General features: G+C 53.0%; 1 protein-coding gene across 4 annotated transcripts in view; it reads right to left on the bottom strand.

Annotated features, from left to right (window-relative positions):
* The window catches only part of GSN (gelsolin), a 61,235-nt gene extending 43,577 nt beyond the window's left edge, over positions 1–17,658 (bottom strand). For 3 of the 4 annotated variants that reach the window (XM_061426733.1, XM_061426734.1, XM_061426735.1), the window contains exons 1-2: positions 17,565–17,658; positions 4,272–4,359 (exon numbers count right to left, since the gene is read on the bottom strand). Coding sequence is in view for 1 of the 4 variants with exons in the window: in XM_061426732.1 (XP_061282716.1) it covers positions 2,675–2,707 (33 nt within the window). In the remaining 3 variants the exon portion in view is untranslated. Of the gene's footprint in view, positions 1–2,674; positions 3,023–4,271; positions 4,360–17,564 lie in introns of those variants that run through there. The other variant, XM_061426732.1, reaches the window with a different exon arrangement.
* Positions 17,659–18,658: the final 1,000 nt, after the last annotated feature.

The raw sequence follows: 18,658 nt of genomic DNA, 5'->3' as shown, positions 1-18,658 counted from the left end.
GGCTGAATGGGGAGTCCGCATGGGGAACCCTGGAGTCCTTCTTTCAAGCAGGCTTTGGGGACAACCTAGACCCCCAGCTACTCACCCACGGGTCAGAGTCGCCCCTGAGGGACTCTTCCTTCACCATGGCTGGGCTGGGCAGAGGACAGGCGAGCCTCTCCCAACCACACCAACCTAATCGCATCGGCCTATAAATAGGGCCCTGCGGTTTGGTCTGAAATAGCTGTGCCAGGCCCAACTCCACAGGCACCACCGGGGCACGCACGGTTCCGGAAATGGTCCTTCTCACTGACACGATTAAAACCCCAAACTTCCTCGGGAGACCACTGCGCATGTTCTAACTCTCTCTCTTAAACATGAGGCGGTGGGCTGAGGGGAAGAGCCGCCCACCCACGGCAGATGACGGCAGTGGGCCTGTGACTGCTCTTCTGCTTTCTGCTCTCGGGGGACCCAGAGCAAGCCACTACCCCTCTCTGGGCCTCAGTTCCCCCAAATGTAAACTGGGAGGTTGAACATGGTATCACTGGGGCCCTTCCAGCCTGGATGCTCCCCAGAATTGTCTCGGGGTAACCCCTACCCTCAAATGCTCATGCCACTGTTACCCCTTTCCCAGTTGACTTGGGGTTTTTTTAAAGTTAATAATGACTGGCATTTAAAAATTAGAATTGCAATAAATACTTGAGTGAGGTCTAGGCCTGCCACTGAAAGGCTGGATGACCTTGGAAGGGTCACCGTCCCTCTCTGGGCCCCAGATTCCTCAATCATAAGATGAAGGTGCTGCTAGGTTGATGCCCAAGGTTCATGACTATTTTTAATTAATTAAAACTTTTGTGTGTTTGTTTAGTATTTAAGAGAACCGGGATAGGCCAGCCTTGAGCTGAGTCCTGGGGCTAAAAGACAGCCGAGCCCTGGTCCAGACCCCGGTGGGGAAACGTAAAGGCTTTTCCAAACCACTCGGGGTCCCACTAGAGGCCTCTTTCAGGGCTTCCGGGGACACCTTGTTTCCAGTTCAAATTACAGATTTATGGTCACAGAGGGATGGATGATGACATGGACTCGGCCATTACCTACCAACAAGGAAGGAAGGATAACGAAGCCATCACCAGGTACCAGGCATGTGCTTAGGACTTCACGTCCCCATTATTAATCCTCAGCAACCCTACTGTCATTCCCATTTCACAGATGAGGAAACTGGGACTGAGGGGGGTGTGTCAAGGGGCACAGAGCAAGTCAGAGCTAGAGTACTGCTCGGACTTGTTGGCCTCTGGAGTTCAGGTTGTAACCAAACCCCAGTGAAACAACGGAGGAGGGCTGCCCAATGGGGGAACCAACCGACAGGACAGGAAAGAAACCAGCCCGGAGCGATTTACTGCGCATGTAGGTGGGTGGGAGGGACGAGGCTGCGCCCAGTGACATTCGTTCTTTCCAACCCCCTCTGCATCCCACCAACTGACCTCACATCTCATTGCTCAAGCAACTCCTCAGCTCAAGACCTGCCGTGGCTCCTGGCATCCAGAGGGTCAGGACCCTGCACTCAAAGTCTCTTTAGCCACTCTGCCCACTAGCTCCCAAACACAGAGGTACCCCCAGGGGGCTGAGCTTTCGCACGTGCACCTTCCTTGCCTGGACTTGCCTCCTTTGCTTCCCTTGCCAACCCCTCAGCAGAGCGCTAGACTCGGCGGGGAAGCCCTCTGAGGCTCCCGGGGCCCCAGGCAACAACCAGCAGGAGTCTGGATCTCCCAGGGCCCCCAGGTTTGATTCACCTCCGCTCTCCAATGCAGAAGCTCGACAATGAAAACACGCAAGGAGCCCAGAGAACGCTGGAAAGGGCTCATTTCCAGGACTGCCGACACCAAGCCTCATCCTGAGGTGCAGTGTCAGGACGCCACGGTGTGGAAAAGCCAAAAATTACAGCCTCGGGGCTCCTCAGGGCGGGACTTGGCGACTGTCTCTTTCAAGGGTTCCAATCCTGAAATTGGGGCAAAACTCTCCCCTACTTTAAAACCTCCGTGCCTCCCCAGGGGTCTAGATAAAACTCCAAACCCTAACCAAGGCCCCTGAGGGCCTGCACAACGGAGGCGTCACCTGGTCTCCAGGCCCTTCTCCCTTCGCCGTGCTCTGTTCCCAGCTCCTTCCTCTCCCTCACACTGTCCCTCGCTCACACTGTTCCTTCCATCTTTCTCCTTCATCTGTCCAGACAAGAGCCCATCACACCCGCCCAGTCCCATCTGCTCTCCTAACGCCGGTCCCTTCCTTCACAGCCGAAGAAGGGATGAGTTTGTTCTGTGTATAATGGATTCCGTAGGGCTTCCCTGGGGGCTTAGCGGTAAAGAATCCGCCTGCCAATGCAGGAGACCCGGGTTCGATCCCTAGTTTGGGAAGATCCCCTGGAGAAGGGAATGGCTATCCACTCCAGCATTCTGGCCTGAAGAATTCCATGGACAGAGGAGCCTGGCAGGCTACAGTCCTTGGAGTGGCAAAGAGTTGGACACGACTTAGCGACTAAACAACAATAACTTATATAAGACCCAAGACGGTAAGACCCACGAGGGTTGGGAAAATCTCATTCTTTGCTGATTCTCCAACCCCCAGCCCAGGGCCTAAATAAATACCTGTCAAATGAAGGCACACACACATGAACAAATCAATGAGTGAATGAGCCTCTATGTCTTACCAGACAGGAAGTGGTCAGACTCCTGCTGAACATTTGAGGAAAAAAAAACAGGGCCCCAATTAGGGAGGCCGCAGAAGTAGGAGACAAAGTGAACGGTGCGGCCTGCCAGAAGCAAAAAGGAGAGCGAGCTTCCAGGAGGGGGAGGCACCCGGGGCTCCAGCGAGGTGGGGCATGGAGAGCTGAGGAAACACCAGGAGGCGTGGACACGGAGGGGTCACTGGGGAGTGCGCGAGAGGCGGGGCCCAGCACAGGGACAGCGGGACAGGGTGAAGATGCAGAGAGCCCTCAGCTGACAGGCGCACAGCGGCTGCACACTTCTGCAGAAGTGGGAAAGCAGAAGATGGTTCCTGTGTCACTTGCCAAAGCATTCAGAGAATATAACCCTTTGTGGGGACACAGCGCTCAGGCCATCGGGCTCTGGGAGTTGTCAAGGCTCTGAGTCTCAGACTCTAGAGCATCAGAGCCAGGGCGGCCCCTGCCGGTCCATCTGGGCAGCTGGGGGAGGCCCCTTCGTCTCGTGCCCTTGGGAGGCGGCTGTTCCCCCTCTGTGGGAGTCCAGCATTGAGGCCGCAGCATCGGAAGGCCCTTGCATCTGGGCTTGGGGAAAGAGGAACAGCACCAACTGTGGTCGGCCTGTCATGTCACCGCCTGGAAGCCAGCCGGGCTGCGGGGATGAGTAAGCCCTGGAGGTTCTCGGCCCCTTCTCCTTTCGGCAGTCAAGGGTGATGTCACGGCCCAGAGCAGTGTTTCCCAGTCTTTCCGCACAGTTACTATCAGAAACTCATTTCTCTCTGTTTCAACACGGGAAGCTGGGTTATCCCCCTAGCGATGATCCTTCCCCTTTTTCCAGCTCACAAAGCCCTTCGGCATCTGTGAGCTTATGCAGTCCGCACGACAACCTTGTTAGGTGGGTAGGGGAGACCAATGCACCCATTTCACAGGCAGAGAAACCGAGGCCTGAGCTGGGACCTGAGCCAGGTCTCCTGCTTCTGGCCAGAGGACTCTGCATTCCGTGCCCTGCCTCTTCACCTCCTCCAGCGGGTCACCTGTGAATCTGATAGTCAGGTGGGCCCCGCCCTGCCGGCCGGCCCAGGTGAGTGTGACTCATGCACCTTCCCTGTGACTCACACTTCTCACTCCTCCTCCGGTCAACAAGCCCGGAGCCTTGGCAGCCGCACCCCAGCTTTTCTCACCCTTCCAAAGAATTCCTGCACCTCCTCCTCATGGGAGTCCACCCTCGGTGGGAGTCCACCCTCCAACCGAGGCGCTACCAGCAGCCCGGAGAGGGCAAGCACCTTCCTACCGTCACCCAGCGCAGGAGCAGCACAGCCCGGGGTGGGGGCCCAGGAGTCCTGGCACCCAGCCCACTTCTTGCCTCTTCCCCAAGGGATCACCCTTGCCTGGCCTCCCTCTCTAGGGAGGCTGAGGAGCAAATGAAGCAAGGGCAGAATGCTCTCTGAGCTTTACTAGAAAAACCCCAGGGACTGCCTTTGCACCATGTGTGCGCCCAGCGGCTGCTTCCCCAGGCCCATCCAGACCCCCCGGCAGCCAGGCTGGGTTTAGGAGGACCCAGCGGTGGCTGCACTGCTCCACCTACCTTGTGGGGCTGTGAGTGAAGAGGGCGGCTCCGTCGGAAGGGCTTGGCACCAAGGTGAAAGCGCGGCTCGGGGGCTTAGCAGCACCACCTGTAAAGAAAGGGCCAAGACTCCCAGGCTCAGGGGCTCAAGGTCATCTGGTCAGAGCCCATTTCATGCTTCAGCTCCTCCCCAGCCCCCACCACCCCCCATCCAGGGTCACATGCCCCTGCATGCACACCTCCAGCAGTGGGGCCCTCACTTCCTGCCAAGGCTGCAAACCTTCTATTCAAGAGTCCGGCTGGTTAAGAGCACTGTTGCTGGGATGTGCTGGAATTCTCTCTGCCCATGCCCCGTTACACGCTGGGCCTAACTCTACCCTCTGGGCTCACCCGGAGCAGGTCTGGCACCCCGTTTCCCAGTGGCCCCTCAGAGACTTGAAGACGGTAACCCTGGGCCCCTCGAGTCTCCTACCCCTTTTGCTCCAGCTCTTCCTGAGATCAAGGTGTCTGCTTCCCTCCCCCGGCTTCCCTGATCTACTTTAAATAAACCCTGTCCCTACCGACAGCGCAAGACCCAGAATTAAACACTTGGATGAGCTCTCTTCAGGGCAGGGCAGCAGAACTCTCACCTCCATCATTCTAGACGCCATGCCTCTATTAATACAGCCAAAAATCCCATGAGCATTTAAAGTAACCCCATTGTATGACTGAATTCAGCTTATGGTCAGCTTCAGAACTGTGGCTTAAGATCGTGAAGTTAGACCAAAGGTCCCTTCATTTAACTAACATGTAACAATCAAGTTACGTCACCTTTCTGAGCCTCAGTTTCATTCTCTGTAAAACAGGAATTGTGGGGTAGGTGTTAGAACCTACCCCATGAGGTCATTGAGTGAGTGAGTGAATGAGTGAAAGTCGCTCAATCGTGTCTGAACTCTTATGAAGATCAAATGAGATAAAATATGTCAAGGATTTTGAATAATGTATGTGCTTACTCTACCACTTAACTCTCAGTCTGCTTCTAAAAAGTGTATCTTTCTCATGCTGTACTTATGCAGACTGCGGAGCCCAGCCTCTCACATGCCATATTCCCACCTCTATGCCTAGCGTTGCTCCACTGTTGCAAGACTGTATTACCATCATATGCTGATGAGTCTTTCTCTCCCATGAGACCATGGGCTCCGTGAGGTTGCTCTGCCTCTGAAGCCCAGGCCTGGCACGTGACCTGGCAAACAGGAGGACCCGTGGGTGTACGCTGAGTGACCAAACGCAGGGCCAGCCCACGCGCACCCAGAGTGGTTTGTGCAGCCCCAAGCTTTCAGCACCCACACTTTCAGAGACACCCGGGGTCTTCACCCTTCGTCACTCCCAGACTCCCAGTCAGCCACATTCAGGGAGCCGCTGAGCAAACTGGCTCCTGCCTGAACTGGAAAAGGGCTCTGCCCAAACCAGCTTCTCCAAGCCAGGCGGAGAGACTCCAAGATCCCAAAGGCAGTGGGGCCCTGCAGGCTCCCTGGATTAAGATGCGAGTGAACCCTATTCTTAGCTGACAGTAGACGGCCCAGACATCCCTGGGGCTTTCTACATCGTGAGCGGCACCAGTGCACAGCAAGAGATCCAGAAAGAGGCTGGGGGCTTATTTGGGCCCTGGGACCTGGAGTTAAGTGCCACCTTCGTGGGCTCCCTTCAAAGAGTTCCATAGAAACTTCCCAGTTCCGTGGGGTAGATGAACACAGAGCTGCTGCTGCCAAGTCACTTCAGTCGTGTCCGACTCTGCGACCCCATAGACCGCAGCCCACCAGGCTCCGCCATCCCTGGGATTCTCCAGGCAAGAACACTGGAGTGGGTTGCCATTTCCTTCTCCAACACAGAGCTGGGCTCCTGCAAATGATTAAGCAGTTCCCACTTTCCGTTAACTCCGTGAGGATGAACCTTTCAAATCCAGCCCCCTTCTCGATACACCTCCACATCTCACCCTCACCCTCTCTGGCGGTGCTGTAATTGTTCCCAAGGGCAACCTCTTTTACGCTCAAGGTTCCGCATCTCAGCATCAGCACCACCATCCCCCGTCTGGACGGACGCCGGGCATCCTCTTCAGCCACCCCGGCTCCGTCACTCTCGCCTCCCTACACCGCTGGTTCTACCCGAACGCGCCCACTGCTCCCCACCCCGACTGCCAACACGTTGGTCCAGGCCCCTCAGCCTCTTGCCTGGGAGGCTGCCGTGCCTCCTACCCGTCCTCCCACTTCCTCCCACCCCGTCCTCCCACCCACTCCCTCCTCCCCTCCAGAGCAAGCCAGACCACGTTGCTCCTCTGCGCAGACTCAGCCATGACTCCCTGATGGCCCCCAGGTAAAACCCAACGTCCTCAGCGGCCCTTTAACCATGCGCGCCTTTTATGGTCTGCCCTCATCAGTCTTGAGCCTCAGCTCTCCCCAGTTCCCGTCTTCCACCCACACCCCTCCAAGCTCCAGCCAGAGGCAGCTGCACTGGCCCTTAAATCTGCCTATAATCTTTGCACAGACTGTCTCCTCTGTTCCCGAGCTCTCTTCCATCCCTGTTCTTTTCTCCTTCCGCTCATGATCAAGCCCAGGTTTCCTCCGAGAACTCACCTCTAACCCCCCCTTCCCCGTGAGGCTGAGCTCCTCTGAGCCTCGGCCCGTTTCCCTGCCACACTGTTACACTCTGTTTCCAAGTGTGCCTCCCCCGTCAGACTAAGACCCGCTTCCCTGTATCCCAGAGTCTAGCCTAGGGCCACCACAAGATTCAAGGAAGGCAGAAACTAGTAAATCACACGCATGTTCACGTGTGTGCACACGTGCGTAAACACTCATGCACAAACACGTTCTCAGAGACGGCAAAGGGCGCAGGTGCTGCCACCTATGGGCAAAAAGAGCATTACACGGTTTCCTGCGCTCTGGACGCCGGGAGCCGTGGAATTTCAGATTCACTGGGTGTAGAACTGTTGTTATTGCTTAATCGCTAAGTCGTGTCCAACTCTGCGACCCCATGGACGCCAGGCTCCTTTGTCCCTGGGACTTCCCAGGCAAGAATAGTTAACCCCAGCTAACTCCAAGTCGGTCTGTTTTCCATTTTGGGCCTTAAGGCTGCCACAACTTAGAAACAAGGTCTGTAAACCAGCTTTGGTCCACGGCCCGCATGCTGCATGGAGCCCTAAAGAGGGGTGTCTCCTTCCAGTAGTCACCATCCTTGCCTGGGGCTCCTGTGAAGCCTATTCGCTGGGTTAGATCTTAGAGCTGCCCGCCCATGGAAGGAGTGGGTAAAGAGCTTGCCATTAGTGAAGGTGTATAAGCATCAGGAACCCCATCTGTTTGGATGGCTAAAAAGGAGCTTTCTGCCCTGCGGGGGTGAAGGGGTGAAGGAGAAGCGGGAACAGAGGTGTTTTTCTTCCAAAAGACTGTTTCCAGATCGCTGAGAGGACCCTCAGATTTGGGGGGTGTGTGTGTGTGAAGTTCCTTCAATCTTATCTGATTCTCTGCGACCCTATGGACTGCAGCCGGCCAGGTTCCTCTGTCCCTGAGACTTTCCAGGCAAGAACACTGGAGTGGGCTGCCATTTCCTGCTGCAGTCAGATTTGGTGAGGGTGTGTGCCCTGTCAGGCAACGCCAGAGGGTTCAAATGACACCAGCTGTCATTGGGCACCTACCCAGTGTAAATTCCTTACATACATCGTGTCTCATCCTCTCAACTCAGCGGGCAGCTGTCACAGTCCCCGTCTTGTGAAGGAAGAACACAAGTTCAGAGAGGTGAAGTGCTGTGCTCAGGGTCACACGGCTAAGGTGCCTGAGCAGCTGCCACCAAGTCAAGCCGCCTCCCCGACAGCTTGGTCTCACCAGACTTCAAGCTGGGCCTCTTGCTTACTAGACAAAAATATAAAGCTCCAGTTACTCTAGACCAGGGGTTAGCAAACTTTTACTGTGAAGTGCTAGGACTTCTCTGGGGGGTCCAGTGGTTAGGACTGTGTACTCTCACTGCAGGGGGCACAGGTTCGATCCCGAGTCAGGGAACTAAGATCCCACATGCCATGACCAACATTTTTAAAAGAGAGAAAGAGAGAGAAAAGAGCCAGACAGGAAATAGTTTAAACTTTGCAGCCACACACCCTGTTGCAGATTCTTCCTTGTTCAGTTTCGGATTTTCTTTTTTACAATATTTTAAAAATGTAAAAACCATTTTTAGCTTGGAGGCATACAAAAACAGGCTGGGGCTTCCCCAGGGCTGTAGTTTGCAGCCTACAGCTGTAAGAGAATAATACGTATAACCTTAAGTATAAAAACTTCTGGTGGAAATGTTTTATGCCAAACACTAGGCCCTTCAGCTGTATTTCTCCCCCTTCAGATGACATCCTACTGAGTCACTCTCTCCTAAAGAAGAGCCCTGCCCTGCTCTGAAATTCAAGGGCTGTTCAGATTCTAGAAACATAACTGCGGACCAAATACAGTTCCGCTTAGTGCTATGAGATGACAGAAGCAAGTACAATGGGTAGAAAGAACCTCAAGGATAAGATATCAGGAGTTCTCGGCTCTAGTCTGGGCCTTGAACAAAGGATTTAGAATCTTACTAGGCTTCCCTGGTGGCTCAGCTGGTAGAGAACCCACCTGGGAATGCAGGAGACACAAGAGTCATGGGTTCGATCTCTGGGTCGGGAATATTCCCGAGAGAAGGTAATGGCAACCCGATCCAGTATTCTTGCCTGGAAAATTCCGCTGACAGAGGAGTCTGGCGGACTACAGTCCACGGGATTGCCGAGTTGGGAATAACAGCGCATGCGCGCACGCAGTCCACGGGCCTGAGGAGTTGGGTATAACCGAGCACGTGTGCACACGCATGCCAGCTGTGGTCCCTGGACCCGCAGCATCTGCGTTAGCTGGGAGGGCATTAGAAGTGCAGACGGGGACTCCCTGGTGGTTCAGTGGTTAGAACTCTGTGCTCCCAATGTAGGGGGCACAGGTTCCATCCCTGGTTAGGGAAGATGCCACATGTTTCAAGGCCAAAAAAAAAAAAAAAAAAAGGAAGTGTCACGCCCCACTCCAGACATACTAAGCCAGAATCTGCATTTTCACAAAATTCCCAGGTGATTTGGGAGCACAGTAAGTTTGAGATGCTCTAAAACGTCTCTTACGTCCAGTCCCAACACTGTTGACAGAACCCTTCCCCTGAGGAGAGAAAAGGTCCAAAGGTCTTTTTTGGTGGTGTAAAAATAAGTCTCTGCCCTCACGCCTGCACTCTTTGTGACCCCATGGACTGTATAGCCCACCAGCCTCCTCTGTCCAAGGTATTCTCCTGGCAAAAATACCAGAGTGGGTTTCCATTTCCTCCTCCAAGGGATCTTCCCGACCCAGGGATCAAACCTGGGTCTCTTATGTCTCCTACACTGGCAGGCAGATTCTTTAACACCAGCACCACCAGTGACCTCAAAAAACACCCCACTTCAGGACGCACACTTAAGAGACCAAGACCTGCCACTGAGGCTTGAAATTAAGTCTTCGACTGGTGGAAAAGTAAACCCAGGTGGATGAGAGGTGACAGACCTCAATTCACAGTAGGGGAAACTGGCTAAAAAGGAAAATGACTTTCCCAGGACCACACTGCCAGAACAGACTCGGGGGCTGACCACGGCCCAGTTCCTTAATCTTCCCAGGCCTTGGGCTTTATGATCACTGAAATCGTTTTCATTTACATGAGTACTTCTGAAATCTCACAAGTGGTGGAGCAGCAATCAGAGAACTTACTTTGAGCTTTAGGAAATTCACTTGCTCTCTCTGGGTCTGAGTATTCCTGGCCATGAAGTGAGGAGGTGGGACCAGGCAGCTTCTGAGGTCTAACTGTAAGGGTCGGAATCTGGAAAGGGTTTCTAGGTGAGGAGGCAGTCAGGAGAGGGGCCTTCTGCAGAGGGTGACCTCAGTCACATTGAAGTCTGGAAACAAAGGCAAGCACTTACATCCTAAACACGGAGGCGGCACGGTGACCGGGCCGCAGCTTAGGTCTGTGGCAAGTGCAAAGCAGAAACTGCGGTGCGAACCAGCTTCTCCCTGCCTCCTCTGCCCAGGATCTCAATCTTTAGCACTTGCTGATGCCGAACTGTGCAAATCTACAGGTATACCTCGATTTATTGCACTTCAGTTTACTGAGCTTCATCGAGACTACATTTTTCACAAACTGAAGGTTTGTGGCAATCTTTGAGCAAATGGTCTTGTGACATCATGTTTCCAATAGCATTTGCTTACTCTATGTTTCTGCATCACATTTTGGGAATTCTTGCCATAGTCTGTTTAAACTTTTTCATGATTGTTGTATTTGTTATGGTGATTGGTCATCAGTAATCTATGCTGTTACTTCTGTGACTAGCTGAAGGCTCGGATGATGGGTAGCGTTTTTTAGCAATGCAGTGTTTTTGAGTTAAGGTACGTACCTTGATTTTTGAGACGGAACACTGTTGCACACTAAACAGGCGACAGCATAGTGTCAACACGGCTTTTACACGCGCTGGAAAACCAAGAATTCTGTACGCCTTGCTTTATCGTGATAGTCACTTTACTGTGGCGATCCGGAATGGAAACCTCAGTATCTCTGAGTTATGCCTGTGTTTGCTAAATGAAGAAATGTTTCAGAAGAATGGTCCCTGAGCCTTCTAACAGCACAGTTAGGCTTTTGATAACCAGCCTCAGATGTTCCCCAAAGAAAGGCTGGTGGAAATACAAACTGCTACAACCTTTCAAGCATGGAAGTTTGGCAAAATGTAGCAAAAGCTGTAAATTTGTCATTTTTGACTCAACAGCTCCATTTCTTGGGCTCTCTTTTAGAAAACAATGAGAAAGGAATAATTTATGCACTAGAATGCTCGTTGCAGCACTGTTTATCAGCAGCCTGAATGCCTAATAACAGACGATGTGAAGTGAATCACTCACATCATAGATACAATAATAGAGAATAACAAAAAAATCAGGTCAGCATTCATCATTTTAATAATAAAAATGTGAAACTTTTTTTTACAAATAAAATTCATTATTTTCTTTAATCCCCCAGTCTATTAGAATGAAAGATTTTAGATAAACATGCATTTATCCACTTAGAGTATACTTTTAAAACTCTTTAAAAAATTAAATTTAGAGTACTAAATAACATGAAAAAATATTTATGTTATAACATTTGGGAAAAAAAATGCAGAAAGTCAGAACAGAAGATTACAAATGTGTTATGACCACAGTTCTGTCAGGGGTAAAAGAATATGTGCTGAAAATATTAGGAAGGAAATGCACCCAAATGTTAACACTGATTATCTTGTGTTGGCAGAATTATGGACATTCTTATCGTTTATACTATTTTTATTTTCTACATTTTCTATCATAATTACTATATTTATAAAAAAGAAAAAAAGTCATTGGAGGAGGGGAAAAAAAAAGACATATCCTGTGGGTATCCCACCCACAACACTCTGCCGCTCCTCCAAAATTAACCAGCATTTACTGAGTACCCACCAAGGGCCCAGCCCTGCCACAGCCACTACAGAAGGAAAATTAAGGGCCAAGCCCCACCCTGAAGGCTTACATATACCGTATATATATTATTTGTTTGCAAATAAGCTGGGATCAAATGATATCCTTGCTGAAGTTGGAAAGAAGGCTGTTTGCTTAACCGGTTCAGCAGAATAAATAAATCCACCCCTACTGGCGTGGCACCTTCATCCCAGTTCCCTGAGAAGCTCCACGGCTCAAACTGCCCCTGGAGTCCCCCTTGGGAAGAGCACGTTTTAGGGACACGTTACAGCCAAGGAAGAAAACTGTTAATCCTGAGTCCAAACATTGGGGGCAAGAGGTGCAGAGACGCGCCTCAGACAGAACCTGTGAGGCACCAGGACGCAGCAGGACGGGGCTGGGAAAAGGCACCAGGACGCAGCAGGACGGGCCTGGGGAGAACCTACCTGGCTACGTGGTCCCTGGGGACCCCAGGCATGAGCGCTCACATCTCCAGACTTCAGCTTCCTCATCTGTAAAATGGGGCCCATAACAACCTCAGGGCTACTGTGAGGCTCAAAAAAGAGAAAGGAAGGCATTTCATTTCTCTGGGCTGAGCCTCAGTTTCCTTATCTGTAAAACTGAGTAAATATCTCCTCCCTAGTGGAGCTGTTAAAAAGATAAAACAAGATGGTAAAGACGAAAAGTGAACACAGTAAGAATGCCACCGACAGGGGTCCTCACCCTTACTGCTTGTAGAGCAGGGAATGGGATACATGCATGAATCCTAGGCCTCAACGGCCGTATCTGTAAAATGGGCAACCAACTGAATTCACAAAGACCCAATTTATGAACAGCAGCCGAATCTCCAGCTGATGCTGGTGCAAGTCACTCAAACAAGGGTGACTGCTGTGGGCTCACTTCATGCTTAGAGACGTGGGGGCCCCATGTCCCTGCAGTGGGCACAAAGCCCCCTGGCTCAGAGGCCGCCGGGGCTGGGAGGGCGTGACATTATTCTGTCCACCCGCCTAACGCCAGGGGACACGGGCCCAGCGGAAGGCACGGACTAGCTCAAGTCACCCAGTATTTTGCCAAATGGCAAAACCAGGACTCAAGCCCAGGCCTTCTGCTGTCCAGCCTTGCCCATCACACCCACCACTGTTCTCTGCCCTGCCCTTAAATTGCTGATGTGGTCCTGGGCAGGGCAGGGGAGAGCAGGCAGCAACAGCAGGGGGTTGGGGGTGGGGAGGAAAAGCCAGAGAGCAGCAGGAACCCAGCCTGCCTGTGGTCTCCAAACTCGCAAACCACATCAGGCTGAAATATGACACATGCTCACTCGGTTGAAAGGGAGGAGATATTTTTACTTAACATCCCCCAGCTGCCTGAACACTGGTCTCTTTCTTTCCCTCCCCTACAAAGTACATAGCTCCTGGGACCAGGTTTTCCCTGCTTCTGCTGGCGTTTTCTCAGGAAATAACCATGGGGAGGGGAGGGCCGGGGAGAGAGATGTTGCCCATTCTTCCTGGCTTCCTCAGAAAGCTTTCCTGAGCGGGGGCTCCAGCAGTGAAAGGAGGCTGGGCCCCCAGCTAACTCTCTGAGTGAACCTGGGCAAGTCTCTGTCCTCTCAGAGCCGGGATTTCCTGAAATGGAGGAAAGATGGACCTACACTCTGAGTCCTGTAGGTAGTACAGAAAAGCATGAATTTAGAGAGTCCCTTGGACTGCAGGGTCATCCAACCAGTCCGTCCTAAAGGAGATCAGTCCTGGGTGTTCACTGGAAGGACTGATGCTGAAGCTGAAACTCCAGTACTTTGGCCACCTCATGCGAAGAGTTAACTCATTGGAAAAGACCCTGATGCTGGGAAAGATTGAGGGCAGGAGGAGAAGGGGACGACAGAGGATGAGATGGTTAGATGGCATCACTGACTTGATGGACATGGGTTTGGTGGACTCCAGGAGTTGGTGATGGACAGGGAGGCCTGGCATGCTGTGGTCCATGGGGTCGCAAAGAGTCGGACACGACTGAGCTACTGAACTGAACGAACAGTCCTGAGAGGCCCCTCCAGGCCTAAACTCCCCACGCCATGCATGCGGATCAGCACCCCTCCTCACAGCCCCAGCAAAACTCCACCTGCAGTTCTCATAACGTCAGGACTAGATGGCTTCGCCAGTAGAACATTTAAGGCAGTGATTAAGAGCTACCACCCCGCAGTCAGACCTCCGGAATCCTAGCACTGACACCTAACTGCCTCACAAGCCAAAGTACATTCCTTAGCCTCTCTGAGCCTCAGTTACGTCCTCTACAGAAGCAGATAACAGGACCTAACTCAGAGACATGATCGTGAAGAACCAACAAAGTAATTAACGCCCCAGCGCTTGGTTTACTAAAAGGTAGCTTTTTATCATGGAGACCAACATCTCCCCATTTCACAGATGAGGACACTGAGGCCCCGTGAGCCAGGACTTGCCCAAAGTCACTCAAAATAACTCAGATTACAGCTCCACTCCTAAGTCAGTGCATCTAACTTCTCTCAGTTCTGCCATCTCTAATAACTAATCCATGCTCAGAGACTGTAGATATGGGCTGTAAAGTTCTCTTGAAGAAAACCAGAAACCAGTGCCCCAGCAAGGGATGACAGAATATGCAGAAATCATCTCTATGACCTGACAGCTTCTCACCAGAGACCCAAGCTGCCAACATGAAGTGGGGAGAAGTGACCCTCCGGCACTGGATGGCTAAGAAGCGTGAAGGCATCCAGTATTCAGCTCTTGCTTGCGACAGTTCCACAGAACTGCACACACAGCTGTCCACAGGGCCACCTCTGGGGCAAGAAGGGGTTACAGGGATGAGGCTTACTCTATTCTCTAGGCTTGAATCTTTTTTTTTTTTAGAGTTTATTTTCAATTGGAGGATAACTGCTTTACAATATTGTGTTGTCTTTGCCAAACATCAACATGTATCACCCACAGGTACTCACATGCCCCTCCCTCCTGAACCTCCCTTCCACCTCCCACCCCATCCCACTCCTCCAGGTTGTCACAGAGCCCCAGATTTGACCTCCCTGTGTCATACAGCAAGGCTTGAATCTTTAATAATATTTCTTTGCTTTAAAAGTAAAACTCAATACTGAAAATCTCAGAATAACTTGGCAACCTTGTCCAATAGCTACAAGCCCACTACTTGCTTTTAGATAAAATTTGCTGCCAGTTCTGATGGGTTCTTCAGCTGGGATTCCAGAATCTGCCACTCTGGTCCATCCCATGGCCATTGGTCTGGTTCAGACCTGCACTCTCTTTCACTCGACCATCCAGTAGCCTCCTAAGGAATCCCTGTATCTTGAGTGAAAAGTAAAGTGAAGTCGCTCAGTCATGTCCGACTCTTTGCGACCCCATGGACTGTAGCCTACCAGGCTTTGAGAAGCCTCTCAAGAGTACTGGAGTGGGTGGCCATTTCCTTCTCTGGGGGATCTTCCCAACCCAGGGTTCGAACACGGGTCTCCGGCATTGCGGGCAGACGCTTTACTGTCTGAGCCACCAGGGAAGCCTTCAGTGCAGCCCCTTCCAAAGCATCTGCTACAAAGCCACCAGATTACTCAGAGTTTTGATCACTGCCCTCAGGCTAAAGTCCAAGCCCTTAGTTTACGATCTAGCTCCTTCTTGATTATGGTCTTCCCTGGTGGCTCAGATGGTAAAGCATCTGTCTACAATGTGGGAGACCTGGGTTCCATCACTGGGTCGGGAAGATCCACTGGAGAAGGAAATGGCAATCCACTCCAGTACTATTGCCTGGAAAATCCCATGGACAGAGGAGCCTGGTAGGCTACACAGTCCATGGGGTCTCAAAGAGTCGGACACGACTGAACGACTTCACTTTCCTTTCCTTTTCCTTTCCCTCTTGATTTACAGTCTCAACTCCCGCCACTCCACCTTTCCCTCATCTGCATCCTCGCCTTGTGGACTGCTCAGAAAGCCTCAGTGCCTTTGCACGAGCTGTGCCTGCTTCTCAGCATGTCTTACTGCCCATCGCCTTATCTCCTGGGAAACTTTTACTCATTTCTGAGGTCTGGGTGGCCCAAACAGACTTAGTCACCCCTTTATAGGCTGAAGTTAATTCTCAGCATTGCAACTTTGTTCCGAACACTATAGATGAGACGCATCTTGAGGACAAATATCTTTGCCTTCCTCAAGGCTCTTGGGCCCTCGCAGGGCAAGACACTGAACACAGGCCCTGAAGAGTGCTGAATCAAGGAAGAAGGGAAGGAAGGAAACCCCTCCTGGGAGATGCCTGCTTTTCCAAATTGATGTCAGTCCCCAATAAAAAAGACTATGGAAAATTCTGGAGTAAAGTTCCTTTCCCTGATTCACACGGTAACTTTTTTTGCTGCGAAACTCACCCGGGTGCCAATTCAAGCTCCCCGGGCTGTTTATGATTTCCCTGGCATTTATAAATAGTGAGGCCTCAAAAAGGAAAATGGAGTTTCAGGGGAACTGGAAGCTGCCGTTCCCCCTCCCAACCTTCCTCCTCCATTCCAGGCCTCTTCCCCTTAATTAACATCCCCAAGAAACGCCAACCAGCACTCCAGAGTGTGAGTATGTCTTGGAGGGGTGTGTGTGTGTGTGTGTGTGGTGCTCAGTTTCTTAGTGAATGGAACTCGAGGCTCAAGAAGAGTCTAAAGCCCCAGGAGCTAGAAGTTAGCCAAGTGCCAATGGCACTGAGTCCCAGGCCGGCCCCTTCCTCACTGTGTATCAGCCGCTCACCAGCTCTCAGGGCCCTGCAGCTTTCTCAACTGTGGAACCAGGCTGGTGAGATTCCATCAAGCTGTGGTTACTATAAAGCACAGTGCAGCAAGAGTTCATAGGGCTCTGGTCAGAAACACGGTCCTGGGAGAGCAGGACCCGCAGGGTTAGCCTCAGAAAAGTCCCCAGAGGCCCCGGCTTCCAGGAAAAGCCGAAAAGCAGTCACCCACAGGGCACCCTGATTGTCCCCTGCTCTCCTGAGTTCTGGGTGTCATAAAGCTGTCCTCCCTGTTTTGAGTTAGATGTGAGGGCGGAATAAAGGGCGGATGTCTGGGTGTCTGAGGCCGAAGCTCCCTGCAGCCCCGCCAGCCTCCTCGGCCCGGGGCCTTGCTTTCGGCCACTGCGGAGAGCAGCCAGGCTGCGCCGGGCCAGGGGACACGCAGTTATCAGATTCTGAGGCGTGTGGACCCAAGCAGAGATGGGGGCCCCAGGGAGAAAGTCTGGTTCCAATCCCTGTCCTCACCTCAAAGAAGTTTCCGTGTGAGTCAGGGAAGGGCCCGTGCTCTGCAGGGCGGAGGGACGGACAGCGCCGACAGGTAGCAGCGGCAAGCCGATCCCAGACCAGTAAGAGGAAGAACTTCCTAATAGTGCTGGGCCCAGAAAGAGGAAGGAGGTGGGGGTGGGGGCTCCTCATCTCCAGGGGAGCACAGGCAAAGGCATTACTCCTGGAGATGCGCGAGGCAGACTCCCCGGCGGAGTCGCCGCCCAGACCTCTGCAAGCCTGAGACCACCTACGGGCGAGTGCGGGGCTGACCCCTGGCCCACGCACCCCACCGGCGCTAAGTGGGTCAAAGTCAGCTCGAGTGCACCACGGGGCCTGTGGGTGGAGGCCTGAATCCCCTCACTCCCCACCCGAGCCCCCCAACTCTCCCCGACCCCCGGAAGACCCGCAAGGTGGGGGGAAGGGGGGCCCTTTTTCCGCGATGCCCCGGCTGCTGGGCCGAGCTCCAGGCGCGGGCGAGCTCGGCCCGCGCGCGGAGGGAGAAAGGACCCAGAAGCCCGGGATCCCCGGGCGTCCCGGGGTCGTGGTCGCTCCCCTCGCCTACCTGCGGCTGCGGCGCTGGCGACGGCTGCTGCTGGGTCCAGCTGTGCTCAGCTGGCTGCGGGCGGCGGGGCTGGGGCGGGCAGGGCGCGGGCGGGGCGGGCAGGGCGCGGGCGGGGGCCGCCCTCGGGGCGGGGCCGCCGGGCGGCGCGGGGGAGGAGCGCCGGCCCCGCCCCCAGGCGGCCGGGAGCACGGCGACTCTGGCTCCGGACCCGCCTCGGTGTGCCCTTTGCCTAAGGAAAGGATCGAGCTACCTGCTTCACATGGGAGGAAACTGAGGCCCGCAGCACCGCGGGGGGATCGACAGGAGCCTGGGGAGAGGGGAGGAGACTCGGGGGGCGCCTGGAGCTGGGCTGGGGCCAAAGAGCTCAGTTGGGATGGGCAGCCTGCGGGGTGAGATTCAGCTCCGGGGCGGTCGGGCTCCAGGAGGCAAAGCCCTCAGAAGATGACCTGGGCAGTCCACAAAAGCAGAATAGGAGTGTGGGCAGCAGCGAGAGACCCTGAAGGGAACAAAGGAGCAGAATGAGGCCCGGTTGCCTTCAGGAACGAGAAATACACGAAATGCCAAAGCGCATCCCTGTCCTTAAAATGTTAAGCTGGGGCTTTGGAGTCAGACCACCTGGGCTTGACCCCCTGACCTACTAGTCCGGAAATGTTGGACAAGTGACCTAAGGTATCAAAGTGCCAATTTCCTTATCTGTAAAATGGGCATCATAATTTCATCTTCATGCGTCTGTTGGGAAGACTTAATGAAAGAAAGTCTTAACACCATATCAAGTACTGTGAGTTCTCTGTAAATGGAAGGTTTTATTAGTGTGATGTCAAGTCGCTCAGTCGTGTCCGACTCTTTGGGACCCCATGGACACCAGGCTCCTTTGTCCATGGGATTTTCCCTGCAAGAGTACTGGGGAGGGTTGCCATTTCCTTCTCCAGGGAATCTTCCTGACCCAGGGATCAAACCTAGGTCTCCCGCATTGTCAGACAGATGCTTTACCATCTGAGCCACCAGGGAAGGTGGTATTAGTGTGATGGCAGATATTATATTAGGTGCCAGAGCAAATCCACATTGTCAAAAAGATGAATGCAAGGTCACTTCTA

Source organism: Bos javanicus, chromosome 8 (genome assembly GCF_032452875.1).
Source record: "Bos javanicus breed banteng chromosome 8, ARS-OSU_banteng_1.0, whole genome shotgun sequence".
Taxonomy (NCBI): domain Eukaryota; kingdom Metazoa; phylum Chordata; class Mammalia; order Artiodactyla; family Bovidae; genus Bos; species Bos javanicus.
The sequence above is the reverse complement of the archived record's forward strand: the minus strand, read 5'-3'. Positions and strand labels throughout refer to the sequence as shown.